The sequence below is a fragment of the Podarcis melisellensis genome (assembly GCF_964234715.1).
Source record: "Podarcis melisellensis genome assembly, chromosome: 6".
NCBI lineage: Eukaryota > Metazoa > Chordata > Lepidosauria > Squamata > Lacertidae > Podarcis > Podarcis melisellensis.
The window spans coordinates 41,995,645-42,019,216 of record NC_138538.1 but is presented as its reverse complement, the minus strand read 5'-3'; the positions used below and the strand labels follow the sequence as shown (position 1 = coordinate 42,019,216).

The 23,572-nt window shown below is 45.8% G+C and overlaps 1 protein-coding gene across 7 annotated transcripts in view; it reads left to right on the top strand.

Moving 5' to 3' along the window:
* ATP2B4 (ATPase plasma membrane Ca2+ transporting 4) overlaps positions 1-23,572 on the top strand; it is a 165,964-nt gene that overhangs the window by 57,066 nt on the left and 85,326 nt on the right. For all 7 annotated transcript variants that reach the window (XM_081914550.1, XM_081914547.1, XM_081914553.1 and 4 more), the window contains exon 2: positions 20,622-21,224. In XM_081914550.1, the coding sequence (XP_081770676.1) occupies positions 21,029-21,224 (196 nt within the window). In that variant the 5' untranslated portion in view covers positions 20,622-21,028. The remainder of the gene's footprint in view (positions 1-20,621; positions 21,225-23,572) is intronic.

Genomic DNA, 23,572 nt, shown 5'->3' with positions numbered 1-23,572 from the left:
CGCTTGAAAACTAAGGTACGACTGTATAATCCAAAATGGATTCTGGCGGGGGGGGGGGAGAGCTCTACATATTGTCATATTGTTTTCATAATTTTTGACCTTGTAATGTATCGCAAATCATGATTTTGTGTGTGTGAGTGCTGTGCAAAAATGACAATGTGGGGAAAATTGGGAAGCCACCCAATGTTTCTCTCGATTCCTGCAGCCCCTGTTAACTGCTGGATCAACTCTCCCCTGCCTCCTGAAGGGAGCAGCAAATCACAAAAGCAGTCGCTGGCAAAATTCACAACAAGGGGGAAACCATGAAGCCAGCCAGTGCTTCTACATAGCTTCATCCTTATTTCAGACATTGTGACATATCGGTATATCGCAGTGTTTAGCGAGTGGTATATCATCATGTTGAAAACCACATATTGCCCAGCCCTACTGTTGATATTAACCCCATAGAGGTTGATAGAATGGTTCCAAAAAGCAACAATATCATCAGACTATGCTACTTTATGGCTTAAAAAAAATTATACAGATGCAGAGTTTCACATTTTAAACAATATTTTTTGCAGTGCTAAAAGAATAACTTTAACACCCCTCTTTCTCTCTGCAAAAATGTATAAAGCAAACTGATTTCTGGAAAACTTCAATGAGCTTTTAAAAAAAATTCAGAGCTATGCTTCAGAGGTGCATTCTTCACACACTTCTTCAGGATTCCTCCTTGTTGCTCCATAACTCAGTGTTCAAAACTCCCATTGCTCTAGACACATTTTTGCGACAGGGAATTTAATTAGTGAGAGCAATTTCTGATCTCTGGGCACTGTGCTGTGCCTAAGATTTCCAATTAAAACTGCCACTGCTGGAAGGAAAAGAGGACCCCTTTCTGCCTCCCCACTTCTAGCTAGTCTCTGAAGGCTGGTGAAGAGACCCTCTTAAGAATATTAGGGGGGTGGGCAGCAGAAGGACTAGACCATGTGAAAAATGAACATAATATTTTAGCTGCAGTTCATTCATTTTCAGCTTTGTATTCTTGTGATTTAAAGAGTGCACCTAGACATTCTGTTGTTGCACCCATAACCTAAGTTTAAGGTGCCATTTAGCTCCTAGGTTTCATATTTCAATTTCTAACATTCTCACAACTCTGCCATTTTAAAAAGCTCCCATACCAGAATTTAGGTTGGATCAATGATAACTTTATATACTTCGTTGGGAAACCCCGTACTATATACAGATCACTGTGATAATGGAGCAAAAAGTGGGACTCTGTATAGGGTTCCCCCCATGTTTTATTTTAATTCTTCTGCTTAGCTCTGGGATTAGTCAGTATCTTTTTTGTTGCTTATGAGTTATATGTGGCAGAAGGCATCAATATCCTGTGCTGTGAAGGGCAGTATAAAAAGATGGACGTTTCTTTGGGCAAGCAAGGCGTGTGGAAGCAAGAGAACTTTCTTCTTCCCCTCAAGGACCAAGGGTGTGGTATTTTGCCCACTGGCCGAAAGGAGAAATAGATGAGTCACGAGGAAGGCAGTGGAGGGCAGAGTCACTTTAGCACCAGATGCAGAGGAGAGGGGACTGTTTGGCCTTTCCAGATAGCAGCACAGACACTGAGTCTTGCAGTTAGGGTGAGAGGCCCCTTTCCGTGTGTGGATAAGGAAACCCACAAATTTCCCAATAAGCTCCAGGTAGAGTAGATTTAACATGGTGTAAGCAGCAGCCCACTGGAGGTATCAGAAGGAGTTGTATTTTCACACGTGTGTGAGAGAGAGAAAATGAGAGGTAGTGCTTCTGCAGTGACCAATTTGCAGAAAAGAGGACAAAATGGTTTTGTCTTAATCATGGATCAGGCCCAATCGCCTTCTCAATCGGGCCTGCAGGCGGTCCGGGAATCAGCATGTTTTTACATGAGTAGAATAGAATATGTGCTTTAATTTAAAATGCATCTCTGGGTTATTTGTGGGGCACAGGAATTCGTTCATTCCCCCCCCAAAAAATAGTGTGGCCCCCCACAAGGTCTGAGGGACAGTGGACCGGCCCCCTGCTGAAAAAGTTTGCTGACCCCTGGTCTTAAGTATAAGACTGTGGCTAACAGAGGCGCCATCTCACCCTTAGGATTGTGGGTGCCTGCCACTGTAACATAGACGTGCCTGTATTTCGTGCGTGTGACGTCACATGTGTGCAATGCCGTGTCACATTTTTGGATGCCCCCAACAACTGGGGGGGGGGGAGTAGACCAAACAGAATGGTGCTGCTGGGTGTGTGTGTTTGTGTGTGTGAACATTTTCATCTGAAAAATAGCACGGAAGGAAAGCGGCGCCAGAAAATCATGTTCTCCCTCCCCATTGCTTATGGTCAGATCCACAGCTGTATTTTAATAATCATTATCATCACCACCAATAAATCAGGACACCCAAACCTGCTGCTACCATATAAAGAACACTTTGGCCCTTAGGCAAGCCATTATTGTCTCAGGCTCATCTCCACACAGGGTTGTTGTGAGAGATCCAGAATAATTTATGTAAGCGCTTTGACCACTTTTAAAACCTTATAAAAATGCTAATCATTGTGATCGTTGCCGCAGTTAACAGCAGACTTTATTACACTGCAAGTAGAGGGAAGGAAGCAATCAAAAGAGGTTAACGTAATTTCCATTAATTTCCCTGCTGTCACCCATGGTGAAACGTTTTAACACACCTGGTGGTTGCCATCCCTCCCAGAGTGATAGAGGATAAAGTCAGCAGAAGGGTTTAGGTCGCTCTCTTCACTGATGGCTTCTCATTTTTCTGCTGAACCAGAATTGCTGGAAGAACTAATGTGAGGGGGGAACCAAGGTACAGAACATTGTGTAGGGACCCCCGTCCAGTCCCCTATTTAAGCTGCCTGCCTACCCCACAAAGCTCACAATTGCTCAGCCTCAGACACACAAGGAACAGGACCCTCCCTACATAGCTTATAGCTGTGAGGTTCACAGAAAGAGAAGGTGCCTTGTGTCCCCAAACCTGTGGCATAGTGGAGAGGGAAAACAACTGCCAGACTTCTTTCCAGCATAGGAGCTATTTATTTTATTTCATAAAATTTATATGCCACTTGTTAGTTAAAAACAAACAAAACTCTTGCTGTGATTTCATCTGCCAGAGTGTCAGGAGTCCTGCCTTGCTGCAGCAAGTGAATGAGGTGATAACAAGATTTTCAGGATTTACCATTGTTTGTGGTATATTAGCATAGAAGAAGTCAGATAATGAGGCCAGTTTACTGCCCTTAGGCCATCAGCTGACCCTAATGAATTGGGTATTATGTAATACAGTATACTGATGCTATCTGGTATGTGTCCATGCCTAAAATGGATCAACATAGCTGTCTGCATTTTTTGGACTCTCCTTGGACGGTGTGGTTGTGGGGTCTGTCACAATGAGCTCCTGCACCTCAAAATTTACGAATACACGGCTGCCAAAATCCCCTCTGTCCATAGTCCTTTCTAAACATTCATAATGATTAGAATGGGTTTGGACCCTACAGGTTCCTTTGGTGTGTGATTTTTCAGAACATGTAGCAGCCGTTCGGGAAAGACACGCCAAAGTCACAGTCCTTGGAAATGCCACTTACCTTGTTGTTTGGATTTGATATCCCACTTTATCACTACCTGAAGGAGTCTCAAAGCGGCTAACATTCTCCTTTCCCTTTCTCCCCCACAACAAACACTCTGTGAGGTGAGTGGGGCTGAGAGACTTCAGAGAAATGTGACTGGCCCAAGGTCACCCAGCAGCTGCATGTGGAGGAGCGGGGAATCAAACCCGGTTCACCAGATTACGAGTCCACCACTCTTAACCACTACACCACACTGGCTCTTGTGAGTAGTATTGTTGGCAGTGGGGTCGTGGATCAGTTGACATCACCTGTGGTAGGGTTTTACTTCAGAAGAACCAGCCTCACAGTTTCATTTCATTAGGAAACAACAGCTCTGTGCCAGGTCAGGCGGTTTTGTTCACCTAGCCCAGTATTCTCCAGCCAGACTGGCAACAGCTCTTCAAGGGTCTTGGGCAGAGGTTTCCCCACCACCCTCCACCTGATCCTTGACCTGGAGAGAGAGGGGACCTGGGGCCTTCATTATGCAATGTCCTGATGGTCAGATCTCCACAAGGTATGGGTCAAGATAGCCCTTTAAATTGGGCTTCTGAAGATGCCTGTGGGCAAAACAGGGGAAAGTCGTTGTGATGTCAAGTGATTGACAGGTAGGTGGAGCTGCTGATTCTGGTCACATTCAGTTCCCCATCCCTGCTTTCAAATATCAGGCCAAACTATTTGCAGTCTGGAAAATTGGGGCACTTAACTCACAAGGAGGAAAGTGGAAAAGGCCCTGTCATCTCTTTCCTCTTGGTCCTAAATTGCTTCCTCTGTTTGTTAATCCTGTGTCCAAATCTGTTATTTCCAATGTCCCTGCCCTCACTCCTTCCATGCTCCTTTTTTTCCATTTTATTCTGGCACTCCCTCCCTTCCTTTCCCATCAGTGCTTGGGCTTTGGGGCAATGGTCTCCTCCTTCAGCAATTCTACCAAGTTCCAGGAGGCAGATTGCTCTCTCCCAGTTTTTAAGTGTCTTGGGATCTCCCCACTCCATTTCTTCCCTTCCTTTGGTCAGAAGAAAGCAAAGAGAAAAGATCTCCCCAGAATGAGAACTAGATGCACCATTCTCTGTTTCTTTTTGGAGATGAGGCACAATCAGTTCTCTCTGCTTCCTTGTCCAAGATGATCCACCTCGCCTTTTAGGAAACCCCCCAAGCAGGGCCCAGATGTTGCTCCACCCTCTGAATCTGTGGATGGAGCTGTGATGACTCACCTTCTCTGCGCCTTCCATTAGCATCTCTTGACAGGTTATAAATAACACAGATCTTGCTGTTCCTACTAATCGCCTTGTGCCAGTGTTGGCCAGCTAGCAGGGGTTAACTTTAGCGATGCACACGAGTTACAATCTGAACTGACACACTTGTCCTGGGAGTTACTTGCAAGAGCCTGTTTTTCTCATTTCTGTATATGGTGGAAAGGTGGATTGCCTTTCCCTGTGCAGTGAGAAACTTTGGGAGGAGGTTTCAAAACTTTTTCTTTCTTTCCCTCCCTCCAGAACCTCACCCACCACTTCCAAGCTCTTGGGCAAACATCCCACTCACCTGCCTGGTTGTTCCATTTGAACAGGAAGTGCCTTTCCTTCCCAGCTGTGTCTCTCATTCCCCTTCCCATTGTGATTCTTTTTGAGGAGGCTGGACCTCCTTGCTGTGCCTTGATTCCCTCACCTTTGTGCTCTGAAAACCTAATGTGACAGGCTGCTATTAAAATGAGCACACAGTATGGTGTGAACAGGGAGGGCTGCCAGTCTAAAGTTTTGCAGGTGGGCAGTTTTAGCTTCAGTTGTGAAAGGTTTGGATAGTGTGTGTGTGCGCGCGCACATATATGTGTTTCCATTTGCAACATTTCTCCCCCTCTTCTTCCCACAACAATCAGAAGTAGTTGGGGGCAGGAGGGATGCTGTTACGGCCAACGCACTGCCACTGGGCCACTTAAATAAATACGGTTTTGCTCTCCCCCCCCCCCCATATATATATAGTGGTGCAGAGGGCAGGGATCAGGAGAGGAAGGCCTCTCCGTCCTTTTCTCTGTCTCTTTTTTATAGCTCAGCCAGCTACTTCCCCCGCCTTTTCAATTATTCTGCCAAGATAAATGTCTGTCCAAAGCTGTAATCTCTGATATGCAGCTTTATAAACTAACTGCATATGTCAGGGTTTTGCTGGCCTCTTATTAAGCTGTAGGGAAAAGGGTGTCCAGAGCAGGAAAAGCATTGACTTGCCATCTGCCCTTCCACACATTCCTAGAGCCGTGCTTGCTTTTGTGTCTGATTTATTATTATTATTATTATTCATTTCATTATTTCATTTCATTTCTGTACGTATGTAGGCACCCCGTCGATTGCAAGAGCCGCATGTTATAATTCCAGCTCTGCCTTACAAGTGACATTTGGGAGGCTGTGAGCAGGAGCTGAGGTGCCCAACTCAGGGAAGCTGTGCTGAAATAGGACTCTCAGTGGGTCCTGCGCACTGAACAATGTGGAAGGGGATGCTCCCTTGTCTCTCTAGTTTCAGAGATGTGATTGGAGCTGGGGTAGGCAAAATAAGGCAAACTCCAGAGCATGGGTAGGCAAACTAAGGCCTGGGGGCCGGATCCGGCCCAATCGCCTTCTCAGTCTGGCCCGTGCACGGTCTGGGAATCAGCGTGTTTTTACATGAGTAGAATGTGTCCTTTTATTTAAAATGCATCTCGGGGTTATTTGTGGGGTATAGGAATTAGTTCATTTTTTTCCTTCAAAATATAGTCCAGCCCCACACAAGGTCTGAGGGACAGTAGACTGTCCCCCTGCTGAAAAAGTTTGCTGAGCCCTGCTTCAGAGTGTGCAGAGGAGTGAATGCCCCATATCATAATGTTTTGTTGTCTTTAGAAGTCTCAGCAGCCTATTCTCAGCTAGAAAGGCAGTAGCAGGCAACGTTATTATTGTCTTTGCTAATCGCCATTGTATGCTGAATGAAGTACTTGGGTAGTTTGAAATGTGATGGCATTGAGCTAGGGCATCCATCTCTCTCTCTCTCTCTCTCTCTCTCTCTCTCTCTCTCTCTCTCTCTCTCTGGGTGTGTCCCTCTTCTTTTTGCAAGGGGAATACTTAACCAGAAAACACTACAATGAACATTTAAGAACATGCGAAGGACTCTTCTGGGTCAAACCAAGGAGCTACCTAGCACAGTATCCTATTTCCAACAGTGGCCAAGCAGATGCCTATAGGAAACCCATAAGCAGCTTGCTATTGTGCAGATAAAGAATTACTGCCACAGTTTTGGGCATGGTGCACCACTTACCTTAACCTATCAGCCTGGATTAATAAGAATTGGTACCCTGGATATTTGCATAGTGACTGACCTGTGCTCTGACTCCATAGTGCTGTGTGTGTGTGTGTGTGTGTGTGTGTGTGAGAGAGAGAGAGAGAGAGAGAGAGAGAGAGAGAGAGAGATGGGGGAAGGCAAGGTGAGGGAAACCAGCACTGCACTCGCTGCTATAGATGTCAAAATGTTTGAAACATAGACAGTAACTGAAGTTAGGGATACACAATCTGCATGCATGTAGGTTCAAACCAATGCTCTACCTGGCTCCATGTTCTGCCTTTGAATGGTGGCTAGATAGACAGAATTAATAGAATCATAGAGTTGAAAGGGGTCACAAGGGTCATACAAGGGTCATCTAGTCCAACCTCCTGAAATGCAGGAATCTTTCACCCAACATGGGGTTTGAACCCGCAACCCTGGGATCCAGAGTCTCATGCTCTGAGCTAATGAGATGCCACAGGAGAGTTCACAAGCAGGTCATGACAGCAACACAGTTCTTGGACAAGCTGTGGCCCTTCCCCATTCCTCGACAGTTCTCCCAATCGAGTTGTCTCAGATTACTGTCTCTGAACAAGAAGGCGGCCACAACTACCATTGCTCAAGAAATCTGTATATGTCATATGTTGATGTATTACTTTTAAGAGCCTTTGATACTAGAAGGTATCGCCACAACCTGTGGCAATGAATTCCACAGGCTAATTATGTCAAGAAATACTTCAGTTGGGTTGCCAGCACTGGTTGCAGCCAAGAGCCTCCCTCCAGGCTACATTTTCTTTATCCTAGAGGGATTGTAGAATTTCTGTCAGCGCCGCTTTAAAATAATTAGATGAGTGCTAACTTCTTGTCATCATCATTATTCATGTCACTTTTGTATTTGACACAGGCTTGGACGATTAGTCTCTGGAGTGAAATAGACATGAAATTAACCTGCATTTCAATATAGGGAAGCAACACTGACAGAGTTCTTCAAATCCCAAGGTTTAATATCATGTGAAAAAATACCCTGTGAAAAAATAATATTGGGAGCCTCCCTGATACTTTTCTGTTTCTGAATTACTGTATGGCCTTTTAATTTTTTGCTGTTGAAACCTTGTAAGGTTTGGTGAAAAGCTGTCTCCATGAATCTGACATGCGCACATGCAAAGATCCCATCACAATCCCTTTGCTCATAGGTTTTGGGGTTTTTTGGGTTAGCACAAAATGAACGTTCAAGGTTCTGTTTATTGCCACTGCTCCCAGGACAGGAACAAGGCTGTGTACCCATTGCCATTTACTCTGTCTCCAGTGCAGTCCCAGTTCTGGTACCTGAAGCTGAGAACGCATGACATTAGCCACAATCCATATGCATCCTGTAATTTCCTGAGAAACACTTGCGTTTGGTTAGCTTTCCTTGAAACCAGCTTCCCTCTCTTTTGAAGATGGGACGCCGCAGTTAATCTGAGGTGTGTACGTTTGAGACATTCATTGAGCATGTGCAGATGAAAGGGCATGCTCAGATGATAGCTTCATTGAATAGGAGGTTTTTGGGGGGCGGGGTTGCAGGTGTGGAGAAACAAATCATGGATGAAGGTCCCCCCCCCGGCCTCTTCTCTGGTGTGTGCAGCAACATAAAAACATGACTTGAAAATACCTTGCTGCTGTTTTGGGCCATTAATGTATACATAGCCGAATCCTGAGCCAGATAAACCTTGAGACCCTTGGCACCCCACTCCTTTTCAGCATGGGTGCAAGCCGAGAGAGGGTGAGAATTGGATGCCGTCTCCCAGAACAGCAGAGTCAAGGCTGCTGTCTCCACATGGTGTTCGCGTATCCATAAATAAACCCCAGAGGTAGCACTTAACACATCTCCTCTCCCTGCTTTCTTTCCCTCAGCAATGCCTTTGGTACTTGGCTTCTCATTCCTAACCACCCCCACCCCCAAATTCTTTTTCCCTTCTCCGACAAAATAACTTCTGCAGAGGTGAGTCAACCTTGCTTGGCACTCAAATATGCCCTGGTGCTGAGTGCTAATTAAAAGGTGTGATAGGAGCCTTGTAATCACTCCGAATAAAACACAATGATTTGCACCAGGGAGGAAAGTATCATTAACCCAGATTTTTTTTATTTTTATTTTATTTTTTCTTAAGCCTGTCAGGAAGGTTTTCATGTTGTAAATTGTCTTTTAAAAATATTTTTTAAAAAAATAATAATGATAATGCAGCACTCTGAGCTCCTTGAAGCACCATCTCTGTTTAAGCACGTTAACCACTCCCTTTTCAAACCTTGTTTCATACTGGGGTTTCATACAGAGCGAGATGCAGTATTAGTAAGGAAAACGTTTTGCCAGGGGTTAAACTGTAGTCTGGCCATGTGGTCTACTGAGCAATTGCCCACAGTGCTGATGTGCTAAGGATTTAATTCAGGAACTGCTTTGCCTGTAGGCACACTCAAAACCCTTGTACTGCAACCCTGCATGGCACTTGTGGATCCCAAAATTGAAATTGTCTGCACACAAACACTCTCAAGAGTGAACTAAGGAGGCTGTGAAACCCAGTAAGGCATAACCACCCCAGTATTGAGAGTGAAGTCTATTTGTGGATGCAAAACTTCCTCATGCACAGCTGGTGCAGATGTGAAAGCACACCAGTAAGGTGATGCTCATACAGATTCAAATCAGCTGGCTGTATGCATCCCTACCCAGATGTGGTGGAGCAACAGCTAGAGTTCTATTGGGTCCTGGGTCTTTTGGAGAAAGTTGGCTTTCCACTGTGGTTGCTACTTTTGTTATTTTAGACCGAGGTGGTCCAACACATGGCCTGAGGGCCGCATGCGGCCCTTAATGTCTTTTTTGGCAGATCTCAGCAACATTTCACACACACACACACACACACACACACACACACCCCACAGCCCTCATGTTGCCTTCCCAAAGCCAGGTAAGTGAGGCAATTTGGGAAAGAGGTTGTGAGGGCTCTGACAGTGTCCCTGAGTCCTCCAATCTCCTTCTCAAAGCCCAGTTAACACTTTCTCAGCTCTAAGACCCCACCAGAGCCTCACACCTCCTTCCTAAACCCCAGCACCTCTCTTATCCAGCTTTGGGGAGGCAGCATGAGGGCTGCAAGGGATGTCAATTTTCGTCCTTGTGCCCCCCCCCAGCTCACAACAATACAGTGTGCATGCAGCCTGTGGGTCCCATGTCAAAGTACCCTTGTGACCCACTTGGTATGAAAGTTGGACTGCTCTGTTCTAAGCTGCTATGGGTGCGTAGTACAGTGGTACCTCAGGTTACAGACGCTTCAGGTTACAGACGCTTCAGGTTAGAGACTCCGCTAAGCCAGAAATAGTACCTCAGGTTAAGAACTTTGCTTCAGGATGAGAACAGAAATTCCGCAGTGGCAACGGGAGGCCCCATTAGCTAAAGTGGTACCGCAGGTTAAGAACAGTTTCAGGTTAAGAACGGACCTCCAGAATGAATTAAGTTCTTAACCCGAGGTACCACTGTATATACATTTGCAGTATCATTTAAAGAGGGACGGCTACTATCAATGGCTATTAGCCACAACGGCTCTGTTCTGCCTACCCTGTCAGAGGCAGTGCACCTCTGAATACCATTTGCTAGCATTTGCTGGGAACTGCATGTGGGTAGAGTGCTGTTCTGCTCGTGTCCAGGTTGCAAGGTTCCACAGCAGCCAGTCTGGCTGCTGTGAGACCAGGATGTTGGACTAGATGGGCCATTGGCCTGATCCGGCAGAGGTCTTCTTATGGGAGCCTTCTTCCCTGTGGCAATTTCCAGAGGGACAGCCAGACACATTACTCCATTGCAGCAGGAAGTCCTGTGGCACCTTTAAGGCTAACCTTTATTATGATGTGGAATATAGTGCACTTCACAGATGCATCAGGTACCCTTCTTGGTTCTGATGAAATGGGCTCAGCCCCATGAAAGCTCATGCAACTTATCTTGGATTGGGTACCTTTGCATCGTCTGAGAGTAGCCACAGTTTAGTTTTCTGACTTCCACGAGCAAAGGGGTTGAAAAGGATCTCCCTCGCAGCCCTCAGGAATGCTCACTGGCCAAAGTAAGTTCAGGATAGGAACCCACCCCTGTGGCCGTAACCAGGATTTGTTTTAGGGGGGCAGAACTGAGTTATCTGCAATGCAGTTGGTCAGTTAGTTAAGTATTTTTATTTATTTACTTGATGGGGGGCAGCTGCTCCCTCCCCCCCCCCGGCTACACCCATGCCACTCCCTTGGGACAGCTGCCAAATCACAGCTTTCACTTCTTTAAGCAGATAGGCGGTGGTTGGTGGTGAGGCGAGAGAGAAACATTTGGCTTAGAAACTAGGTGGATTGAACTGCTGGCTGTTGCGGCGAAGGGAGAGGTGATGTCGGATTCCCACTCTCCTTGGATTTGGTCAACTGAGCCAGAGAAGTGTGCTAGGCATGTGTAGTGAATAAGTGCAGACACATTTCCCTGTAAATTCCTTGCACATGCCAAAGTGAATGGAATAATCACCTGCGCTTGATCTCTGCTCTTTGATCTCTCTCGCAGGCTGTGCCTGCCCTAATGGCTTTCATCCCTGAGAAAAGATCTCCCTTCGCAGTTTAATCAGTCTAAAGGTGTCTCTGCTACATGGCTTGCAGGAGCATTTCAGCACCTCTGGATAGTGCTGTGAACTATTTGCTTAGGCTGAAGAATATTGCTTTTTCCCATGTGAACATACCCAACCACAGGCCCGGCCCTGCTTTTCCAGGCTGCTTCAGTGAGAGACCTATTGCATTGATAAAACATTTTGCTCAGAATTTTATGGGATATAAGGCAGACTCCCAGACTTTCATCTTGGGTTCCCCATTTTTTTAAAAAATAATCAATGGACCAAAGCTAATCTAGTTCTTAATGTTTAGAAAAATATAGTGGTGGTTGGAGACATATCCCTGTAGAAAGCTGCAGAGGTTTATGGTTATCTGATGCCCGTATGGCTCCTCCATTGCAGCTTCAGTTGAATGGAGAGTTGGGGGAAGCAAGTTTATTGTTATATTTTTTTTTCATGTCCATCGAAAAGTGCACAAACCCAAAAAGTGCTGAAGGAAAATAAGTTCAGTTTTTTGCACCAGCATATTTTCCCACCCCTTACTCTGAGATCTGTTTGCAGATCTGTGTAGTGAGTTGCTGTGGATCATGGGTGGCACCAGCAGGTCCCCCCAAACAAGGAGCTCCCCCCTCTCCCCCCCCCACTACAGCTGAACTCCAGTCATTAACATACAGTGATTTTTTTCTCTTCCAGACATCCTCACATGTAGAACACAATGTGCCTGCCTAGAAATATATGTTGCCCCCCCCTCCCAAGTTCTTTTTTCCAGTGCCTCCATTGCTGTGGATATGCCCTAAAAAATGTCTGTTTTCCCCCTTCCGTTCTCTGCAATGACTCTCTCCAGAAGCACCCATCCCCTCCTGCTTGCTGTCTGTTGACTGACAAGTGATGGCCCCAAGGCGCTATCATTTGCGCTGCTGGCTGCCTAGTGCTGCCCTGCCTATGTTGCTAGAAAGGCCCTTTGCCTTGTTCCAACAAATGCATGATCTCCGCCTGGCAGGACAGAGGTGTAATGCAGCCGTTTATTATTCCGGGCAGGTTCGTCTGCAGCACTGCATCAGCCATCATTTTTCATCTGCTGCTCACTACCCCCTCCTCCTCCTCCTCCACACCCCTTGGTTGTGTGCTCATTCTCCTCGACACCCCCTCCTTGCTTCCCCTTCTCTCGTTTCTCACTTGGTTAAACTCAGAAATTGTAAGGAGAAGAGTGTGCAATGTGAGTGGGTGAACGTGCTAGTTAGGGAGAGGCTTTGACTGAACTCTTGAGTATGCCGAGCAAGGCTGGATGGGACTTAGGAGAAGAAATGAGGAGGCTTTGGGTGAGCAGATGGAGAGGAGGGTGATTTTTTTTTTTTAGCGTGTGTGACTTTTTCAAATTTCACCTTTCCAATCATAACATGCTTGGAGCGTGAACCTTGCAGAGCCTGTCTTTCGTGAGGTTCCCCTCTTGCAATTTTTCCTCCTTTGAAATGAATCCACGATGTACCTGCAAACAGCCCTAAAGCAACCATTCAGACTAGCTGGGCTTTAAAAGCTTTGCTTTCCCTTCCCTTTTGCCGGTTGCATTCTCTCTCAGTTTCAGTCCTGCTCTCCTTTGTCGTGTTTATCAGTAGACTAAGGGGCTGCTATAGTGCTTGGAGGTAAATGCCTTTTACCTCTACAACATGTTGCAGATGCAACTACAGTGGATATGAAACTTCCTCACCCTAGGGAAGCTGGTTCCACATCAATTGTCTGTCTGTCCGGCACATTGGGGTTTGTGTGAACAGAGTGTATCCTGGGGAAAAGTGCCTCAGCTGCATGATATAGAACTGGAAGTGGGGGACCTTTTTCAGCCTGAGAGCCACATTCCTTTGTGGGGAATTCTGCAAGGGCCACATGCAAGGAGCGAGTCAAACAACAGGTGTGGGCAGGGCAGAACAACAGGTGTGAGCCTTGCCCTTGTGCCATCAGAGGTGTAGGTACCAGGGCTTTTTTTTCAGCCGGAACTCACCGGAGCTCAGTTCCAGCACCTCTCACATGGGTGCCATTGCCATTATAAGAGAATAAGGGAGGCGATCATCGTGAGTTCTGTCCCCTCTTCTAGAAGAAATAGCACTGGTAGGTACACACACACGCTCCACAATCTCTGTCATCCACCCAGGCAAGCAAGAGGCATTAATGACAGTTCAAGGACACATTTCTGTCAGGCAAAAGCCCTCAAGGAGAACTGAACTACTTTGGGGGGAGGGGGGTTTAGGGCAGGGTGGTGGTGTCAACCTGGAGATACCATGATTTGAACCTTGAACCTTCTTCATGCTTGTGATGCTTCTTGCTCCGTAACTAAGGCATGGGCACCTTTTGTTTCCTTGCTGAGGACACAGTAGGGTTTTATATTGAGCTTTGGCTTTCAAAATTGAGGCTTTTCTCTGAGCTGAGAGGAGCCTTTGGGGACCTTCAAAGTTAAGACTGGAGTGATGGCCCTTGACTCCTTGTATCCAGAATCCAGAAACGCTGCATTAATTACTCTGGCTTTTATGGAATAATTAAGCCGCAAACCCTTAGGATCAGGGGAGTGCTGCTGATTTATCAGGTTCCGTGTTAACAGCATCATGTTATCTTTCCTCTAATGAGCTTATAGTCTAAGGCACTGGCTCTCGAGTGCTCAGTGCCCTTTTAGGGACTGAAATAAGATAAAATGTTAGTGCCATTCTGGGAGGCTTTCTTTTAACTGAAATATTATATCGGAAAGTGGGGCCATTTGATCCTCTTTATAAAAAAAACCCAAGTCCTAAATTGTGAGGGCTCAAGCCAAATCTGTGAAATTGCCATTATTTTTCCAGGCATGGTGATGTCACAAATTCTGTTCCTGCTATATTGCAACATCCTAGGCCACAGACTTGGTATGTCTGGCAATGGGGCTGGGGGCTGCTTGGGGCTGAGGTAGTCCAAAGTGTCTGGAGGGCACCAGGTTGGGGGAGCCTGCAATATGGTGAGATGTGGCTGGGAACATCCTTCTGGAATTCTCCATATTCAGTTTCTGTCTCTTAGCATGCTTGACTTTGGACATCTGTGCAGAGGTCGTAAAGCATATCCCTGACAGGGACCGGGAGCAGAGAACCTCTCCTTCCTCCATAAAGAGATTTTTGTTTTTATCTCCCTTCTCTCGACCTGTGGCAAGGAATCCCTGGAGCTCGAGCTCTGAGAAGGAAAGGAATCTTGCTGTTTGGAATGGGAAGATAATGATAGGTGCCCTGCAGGCTCCTCGAGGGGTAATTAGGGACTCTGCCATCACAATATTAATTAGTTGCTTTTTTCTTACCCTCTAAACTCTTTCCAGAATATGTTATTTGCTATTAAAGAATAAAAAATTAGCAAAAAATAATAATCGCCCACTGCCCCTCCCCAACATGCTATTAAACAGCAGGGGTTGGTTTAATTGGATCTTCCTTCTTAGCCTCCTTCCATGGGATGCTTGAATGCCTTTATACATAGATGAGCAGTTGCTACCTGAATTTCTCAGTCCCAGGTTTATAGGCAGTGAATCAGATGGACAAATAAACATGCATTTGCTGCTCCAGGTTAGACAGGAACCTGTTTTTATCAAATATCTGTTTGAGAGGTTTTCTAGCTTTCCCAAGCTATCAGTCTACTGTGCTCCCCCCATACCTTAAAGAGATCTTCCCAAACCATTGTTTTTTCCAAGATTGCCTTTTTGGTTCAAGGTGAGCTGCAAGTTGGGTATCCCTTTTCGGATGTGTACTGAAATTGTTCCAACAGGCCCGGAGACGAAGCTTTGTCTGAGATGAATTGTGATGACACATGTCGAAATTACCTTTTCAGGCTGTCTAGAGAATTCTCAGCTGCTGCAACAGTTTTTCCTGTGCTTGAGGTTTTCTGGTGCCCTCTCTCACCATACAAACTTTCTGAATAAACATAGTTGCATCTTAGGGAGAGACAGGCGCAATCTGCTTGGCCACCTCACACTGCCTCAGCGTTGCCTGCTCTAGTCATGAGCCCTTGTCAACTGCAGGCAGCAGTTCAGCAGGTGAAGCTTTCTTCATGACAGCATTCCCGTGATCTGGAATTGCAGCAGTTCAATTTCCACCTCTCAAACACCTCCTCGCCAGCTACTCCTGAAAGCGCCTGTTAAAAGCATAGGGGCCCTGCCAGAGAAAAAGGCAGAAATCTCTTAGGGAGCTTCATTATCTTTCCAACACAGTGTTGTTGCTGTTTCTCCTCCCAGCATCTCCAGCTTCATATCACGATGCTGCAAGTCCCACTGACTTTGTATCTGTGGATACCAGAACCACATTGCCTCCTAACCAGTATTTCTCCTCATCGCTCAGAACCCTTTTTGATCTCTGCCTCTCTTGAGTTGCAGCTGAGACCCAATTTTAATAACAACAACAACAACAACAACAACAACAACAACAACAACAACAATAATATTCCACCCTTCTGACTGGGTTGCCCCAGCCACTCTGAACAACTTGCAACAAACTATAAAACCACAGTAAGGAAAGCAAAAACTGCTTACCTGTGTAACATGCTACACAGTCAGCTTTGCGTTTAAATTGGAACATAAGCTACTATATGCTCAGCACAAGGGATCTATGGTCTTGCTGGCTGCTGCACTAGCATAATAGTTATTTATCTGTAACATTCCCCCACCACCACCACCTGCATGCATGGGTCTATTTCACCCCACCCCACCCGCCACCCCCCCCCCACACACACCAATTTTATCTCTGCACAGCAAACCTGTGAGGCAGTTTGAGTTTATAGCCCAAGGTCACCCTGTGATTTTCATGGCTACCTGGAGATCTGAACTCTGAGCTCTCCAGTCTTAGCTCAGCACTAGCCACTAGAGCACACTGGGTCAGAGAATTAAAGGGGTTGGCTTGCTACACACAATATTTATAACAAGTGTTTGGAATGTTCCTAGTGGGAAAAGCCACACGGGGAATGGAATTGGGAGCAAAGAAATGGCAAGTGGCAAAAGGCTTGTGTCGCCATGAGAAAGGAAACATTGATGGGTGTAAATAATTGTACATTTTTTAAATAAATAAAAAGTAAGCAAAGTACAACAGTCACCTCTGTTTTAAATTTCTTTCTTCCAAAGGAAATGTTAGGGCTCAGGGGTGAAACAAACCCTTTCTGCTTTGCAAATAGCAGCCATCAGCTAGAGGAAGCAACCCAGACTGGAACTGTGGCACCTTTTCACTTTGCCATTTGCCAGTTAAAATTTCCCCCTCAAAGCTGCTATTTGCCCTGTGGAGAAAAGCATACATGTGTTCACACATTTTTTTTTCCTAATGGTGCAAGTGGCAGCTGGGGGGGGGTTGCATTGGGAAAACAGCATGGGGAAAGGGTTGAGCCTTCTTTGCCAGCACCAAGATCCTGAACTGGATCACCTTCCTGCTGCCCCCACCCCCACCCCCACCCCCAGTTGCTGTTGCAGTTGCAAAAATTCAGAGAGCAGATCTGCATTCATTCCGTTTCATCACTCCTAGTTTGGCCCTTGGGTTCACACAGGTGCAATGTATGGTTAGTGTCACAGGGTGGTGGGGTCTTGGGCTGAGAATACTGTAGTCACAACTTTACTTGGCAGCCTAGAAAAATGCTTTGGGGCTGAATAGCACAGCCAAATCCCCTCAAATATATTGGCTGAGGAATTCACTCTTATTGAAGCTGGAGATTCTCAGCGAAGGATGCAACTTGCCCTGTTATCAAGGCTGAGGAGGATGTGACTAGGGAGCGTAACAGTTTGTCCTTTGAACACTTCCATATCCCCGCCTCGGTTCCTGCAATGTCCATCTGTTACAGTTTTCCTTTTTCTAGCCTTATGCAACTGGCGATTTCCTTTAAGGCAGATTGTCATTTGCCAAGACTGGGTGCTCCGGTATGTGGTGGAAGCAGCTTATTAGCTCATGCGATGTCCCTGATGTCTAGTTCAGAATCACAAACTGTAAGGCTCTGGCTCTTGCAAGATAACAGTACACTTTCCTTAACTCAGATGGCTGTAAAAGTTGTTATTTTTGGTCTTAATGTTTTGAATGAAGTTAATGACTTCTTATGTTGCTTGTTTCTTCAGGGAAAGGTCTGTTCTGTAGTAGATTATGCATACCCAGGAGATTTAGAAACCTGAGCTAAGAAAACCAGATTTCCTTCCCAACCTCAGTTTGAACAGTGAGAGATGGTCAAAGTGAGTTGGGGGACCAGTGAGACGTAGGGTTGTATCCAATGCTTGTTCTTCTCAGAATAGACCCACTGAAGTTTATGAGCGTGCCTCACTTAGGCTCATTAATTTCAATGGTTCTACTTTGGGTAGAACTAGCATTGGATACAACCAATAGGGAAGGGTTGTAACTCATTAGTAGATCATCTGCCAGCATCTTCAGACAGGGCTGAGAAAGACCCATGTCTGAAACCCTGGAGAGCCATTGCCAGCCACCATACTGTAGATGGTACTGAATTAGATGGGTCAGTTTGGTCTCACTTGGTATAAGTCAGCCTGCTACATAACCCATAAAGTGTAAAGGGTTGGCACTCCCAGCCTGAGTGTCTGTTGCCGCACTGAACATCAAGGCTCTGGGGTTGCATGGTCATTGTTGCCCATGGTTCAGATGTGAATCTGTGCAAGGCAAATTGATCACTAAGTTCATGGTAAGCATTCAGGGTGGAAGAGAAGCCCATTACATCCAGTGGGAAACCAGAACACGCACACACACACACACCATGACAATTTAGCTAAAAGTCAGACTTAGCTAGAGTGCAAAATGCAGTGCCAGGGCAAAGTCCTTATTTAAACAATTTCACGGAAAGCTGCTTCTCCATTAGGAGAAAATCAGTAAGTTGGGTCAGAAAGTGCATCTACTTTCTCTGGCCCAAATTGTGTGTGACAGCAGCAGACCCGTTTTTTAAAAACTTGGATATGCCAGAATCACTTATCAAGTAAGATTTAAGTGCAAAAGCGGCACGCAGGTGCAGTGGGCTCAATCCTGTCCTCCCACCCACTGCAGCCTCCATCTGGATGTCACAGATCCAGAATCAAGTTATCCCCTTTTGCTCTAAAACCTGGACCCTCAACTCACTTTACATGCAGCTGGGGTAAACCCCAGTTTTAAAGAAATGGATCTACTACATTCCATTGAAGCCTTTTCAGGGGTGCTGTTCACAAGCTCCCCCAGTGTACAAGGGGAATGCAGGACTGCATTGTGTAGCCCTGCCCCAACTAGCCCTGCCTCTGACTGTCGCATGTACTGTGCAGGGATGGAGCCTTGATTGGAGCCTGTGGCACTGTTCTGAAAAGGACTTTTCTCTTACAACAACTGGAAAGCTGGGTTTCAAACAGAGGTGTTTCCTCCCTGTTGCTGCTTCCTAACATCCAGCAATTTGGGTTGCATTTCTAAAGTGAAAGAAAGGCTTAGGGCTGGGTCCTTGTTTCTGTGAAAGGAGGGAAGATGTCCAATAGGCATTCACGGTTAAGAAATGTCTCCGATGGATGATGTTGGCTTACAGCAGACTTTTTTGTTGATTATGTACAGTGTGTATGGCGAGGACACGAGCTAGTTAGGCCTGAGAGGCCAAACCCAGTGACCTTAAAGAGTTTTCCATTAAGATACAGCTCTGGGTCCAGAAAATAGAGCCCCAAAGGAATTGCAGAATTAACAGAACGGCAAATTTTCCTTCCACTCTTGTCCATCATTTAGTATTGTGTCATTCATTAAAATGCAGTTCTGCTGCCTAGCATCTGTATATCAATATCTGTATGCACAGAGCAGGAAAGGTCATCTACTGATAGAAAATCTCTCTACTCTTGTAGCATATTATTGGGGGTCAAAACAGATCTATTACCCCTGCCCAAACACACAAAATCTGATGGGAGTCTGGATGCACACTTCCATGTCAAGTCGAAGAATATTGCTGGCAGCTATAGATTGGGCTCGTCCCTGCACATCAAAGCAAGATCAGAGAGTTAATCATAGTCCCTAAGAAGGACCTCTAAGGTCATCAAGCCCAACCCCATGCTCTTTGCAAGATCTGCAGTGCGGGATGAAGATGCAGCACCCCTGACAAACGTCCAGCCAACCTCTGCTTAAATGCATCCAGTGAAGGAGAGCCCACTGCTTCCTGCAGCAGGGAGCTGGTCATACTGTTGGGAAGTTTCTCAAAATCTGCTTTCCTGCGGAGGGGGGCATTTCCTCCACTCCGCCAACATAGGAGCTGTAAATTCCTCCCTGCAAGAGTGGAACAGGGGTGAAGGGAGGCTGAGCCCTTGGTTTTTCCCTTCATAGTGGCTGGGGGCAGGGCAGGGCGAGGGTGGGGAGAGACTACTTTCCAAAGCAGTTTTTATTATATTTATTTAAAGCATCTTAACCTCACCCTTTAGCTGAAAAGGCCACCAGAGTGGCTTATAAAAGACATGACGCACTAGGAAAAAGGGATGGGGAGGAAGGAGAGGAAAAAGCAGCCTCAGGCACCAGTCCTTAAAGTTTGGTTCTTCTGCTCAACAGCACTGCTGAGAAGCCACAAGGGCTGAAGCCATTGTGCTTTTGTGCCCTTAGGTGGTTGTTCTTTATGGCATATGCATTTTTGCCCTGTTAAGGTTGGGAATTTCCCTGGAGGATCTGCTTGCAGCCTTTTGATGTAAAAAGCCAGTAAAGTCAGTTAGAAACTCCCTTCCTTTGTATCACTTCCCTGCCATTTTGTAACCTTTTCTTGTCTTCTTTGTATTTTCCTCTCTGAGGCCAAGAATTTACAAATCTGTTTGAATTGAGCACATCATCTTATGGGGCTTCAACAAACAAACAAAAAAAGGCTAGCCTTGGTACATCTGATATCCAAAAAGTGTTGTTTTTTTGCAGTACACTGTTATTTATAATTGTGTATTATTATTATTATTATTATTATTATTATTATTATTATTATTATTAGCAGCAGCCTTTAGCACTCTTGTGAATGGAAAGGCAGCAAAAACATCATTAAATGCATTCAGAGCTGCTCTGAAGAGCAGCACAATATCTGGGACAATCTTTAAACTTGGCTGCATCCCTTGCAATTTCATTCCCAGAATGGATACTTCCCATTGCCTCTGCTGCACCCATGTGTATATAAACTGTCCTCTTGGGTCTCTTATTAACTTATAATTTTTGTTTCCTTGTCTTGCAGTTTCGGTTGAAGACAGTATCCAGGGAGCCCATCTCTTTCTCTGGGAGATGCACACTGGCTGTTGCTAAGGTTGCTTCCACGGTAACATGTGCATCCTGTTTACACCTTCATCGGAAGAAGTTGGGCTTGGCTAGGCTCAGCAGCTTTACCTGGGGAACTGCCAAAGGAAGCGCTGGTATCCCCACCCCCTCGCCAGCCCTTCCCTCTAACCCAGGATCCTCCGTTTCCCCCAGAGACATTGCTTCTGGTGCCATACAGGCCACAGAACTGGGCTGCTTTCTGCGTGGAGCTCAGAAGTTTACATTAGCTGCTCGGTTTCTGTTGAGGAAAGAGACACAGAAGTGAAAAAGTTGCAGACAACATTTCTCGTGCTGCTCTCTGCTTGAACCAACTCTGCTTTTGTCAAGATGACGAACAACTCTGCTGATCACCACCCTGGGAACTCTGTGGTTGAGGGCAACCATGAGGGGGACTTTGGTTGCTCTGTTATGGATCTGCGGAACCTCATGGAACTTCGCAGTGGAGAGGCTGTGAACCGGATAAACGACACCTATGGGGGTGTACATAATATTTGCAAGAGATTGAAGACCTCACCAGTGGAAGGTAAGGAGATGTATTGCCCCAGTGGGGAAATAAATGTTCTCGTGGCCTCTGGAGGCCTAGAGAAAGCTGGCCTCTTGCTTGAAACTGTTCCTGGCTTTTGAGTGGCTATGTCAGTTAATAAGGAGTTCAAGTTCAAATGTCTTGGATCTGCATGGTTAGATTTGCGTATATAAATCATCTGCCAGGGACCAATAATCTGCATACAAATTAGACAGCTTGGCAGCAAAGGCTACCCCCACCCCCCCAGTTGCAAAGATAATTTGCTAGACAAATTCAGAAGAGACATACGGTTCACACTGTTGGGTAGAGAGGGAAATCATCTGCTGGGCTCTTCTATGTAAAATGATCTTGCATTGTGTGATGTCTGTCAAGTAAAAAAAAAAAGGTTGGGGTTTTTTTTTAGCATGGGTGTCAAAAGACCCTCTAAATACAGTACATCAAGATTCCCAACACGATAACAAAGAACAAGGCTGTTCCACACAAACGCCAAACATGTGATGACTGCTTCACTCCCCTTCTCTTCGGTCCATGGCTGCCACTTCTTGTTTGAAGTTAAAAGGTTGCATGACTCATCGCCAAAATTGTCGGTTCTCCTATAGGAAAGAAATGTGGTCCTGTGTGGGATTGTTTCCTTCCATCTCTCCATGGGCAGGAAGTAAAATCTTTAAGAGAATACACCTTGGAGGCTTAAGAGAATATACCCCCTCCAGATCTACCAGCCACCTTGAGCAGGGAGCAGCAATAGGCCAAACTAATAAAGCAGCTGCTGTGAATCCAGTGTGAATTGGATCTCAGTCACTGACTTAAATTCCTTATTGGGATTATCCCACTATTTGAGATGTGATGTGAAACCATCAAAAATATGACTTCTGTAATGTCTCAAAGGGGTGCATGCACCATTGCTGGCAATGTGGCACATCTCCCTTTGCTGGATTCTTTTGCCTGCATGCCTTGCCCTTTGAGTTCTTTTGCCTGGCATTAAAACTTGGACATGCAAAATGCAATGGTCTTCCCCAACCTGGTTCCCTCCAGGTGATGTTGAACTACCACTCCCATCAGTCCCAGTCAGCATGGTCAATGGTAAGGGCTAATGGAAGGTCTAGTCCAACAACATCTGGAGGAAACAAGGAGGTGGAAGGCCAGGGTCCGGAAACATTAAAGAGTGGTGTGATTCCTATATCCAATCTGAGTGATACCTCTGATGTTTTAAATTATTTCTGATGTTGATATAAAGGTAAAATACATAAGAGTAGAGCAGGCGTCAGCAACCTAAGGCCCATGAGCCACAAGCAGCCCATGGGGGTTGTTTAACTGGCCCGTGGAACCCCCCGCCCACTTGGGGACCCCCAACGCCTGTTCTGTTGGCTCCCGTGTGCCACGCTAAACCAGTGTGAAGGAGAGCGGGGACCACCTTCCACAACGCTGGCCAGCTTCCCATTGGCTGCAGGAAGCTCCTGCAGCCAATGGGAAGCTGCGCACACCTCCTCCGCACTGTAAGAAGTGCCGGAAATAGCATTTGCCCACTGCAGCATCTGGAGGACCGTAAACTGGCCCAAGCCAAAAAAACTTTGCTGACCCCTGGAGTGGAGGGTACAAATTAAGAAGAGTTGGAGGTAAGGGTTATCTAACCTGCTTGCAGAATTTAAGTGCAGTTGGGAGTGCAGTCATAGTTTGCACAAAGCACCTGTGTTTCATGCTTCCTCATTAATCAAGCTGCATTCAAGTCCTGGACCACACAGTCTCCAAAGGCAAATAAGTAATTATTATTAGTAGTAGTAGTAGTAGTAGTATCCTGCCCATCTGGCTAGGTTGCACCAGCAGGTCTGTGTGGTATAGGGTTCTAAGCTGTCCATTCTGAGTTGGCAGTCTAAATGTTGTTCTTGTTCTTTTAGAAAAAGCAATGGAAGGTCCTACCTCCATCTATCCCCTTGCTTTACACTTCAGAGGAAATCTGTACCTGGGGATCCTTAAAGGTCTTAAATGACCCTGTATGATCTCTGATTCACTGTATAGCAGGTGCAGCTTTAATGTAAAGGAATGTTTCCTATCCTGCTAATATATTACAGTAAAAGTGCATAACTGCTGTAGTTGAGTCTTCTATTGATCCGTACCTGACTTGAAGTTGACACAGATGTTGCAGCATACAACATACTGCAATTTGTACTAGTCGGAAGAATGATACAATTCCTGCTCCAATTTACCATGCTCAAAAAATTCTGATAAAAATTGTGTGAATCGGACATTGTGATTATCTGTTTTTTGGAGGAGCCTAGTGAGACTTTAGTGTGGGTGCACAGACACTCGGACACACACTTTGGTTCTAAAGGTGAGCTTTGTGGAGCATGTTG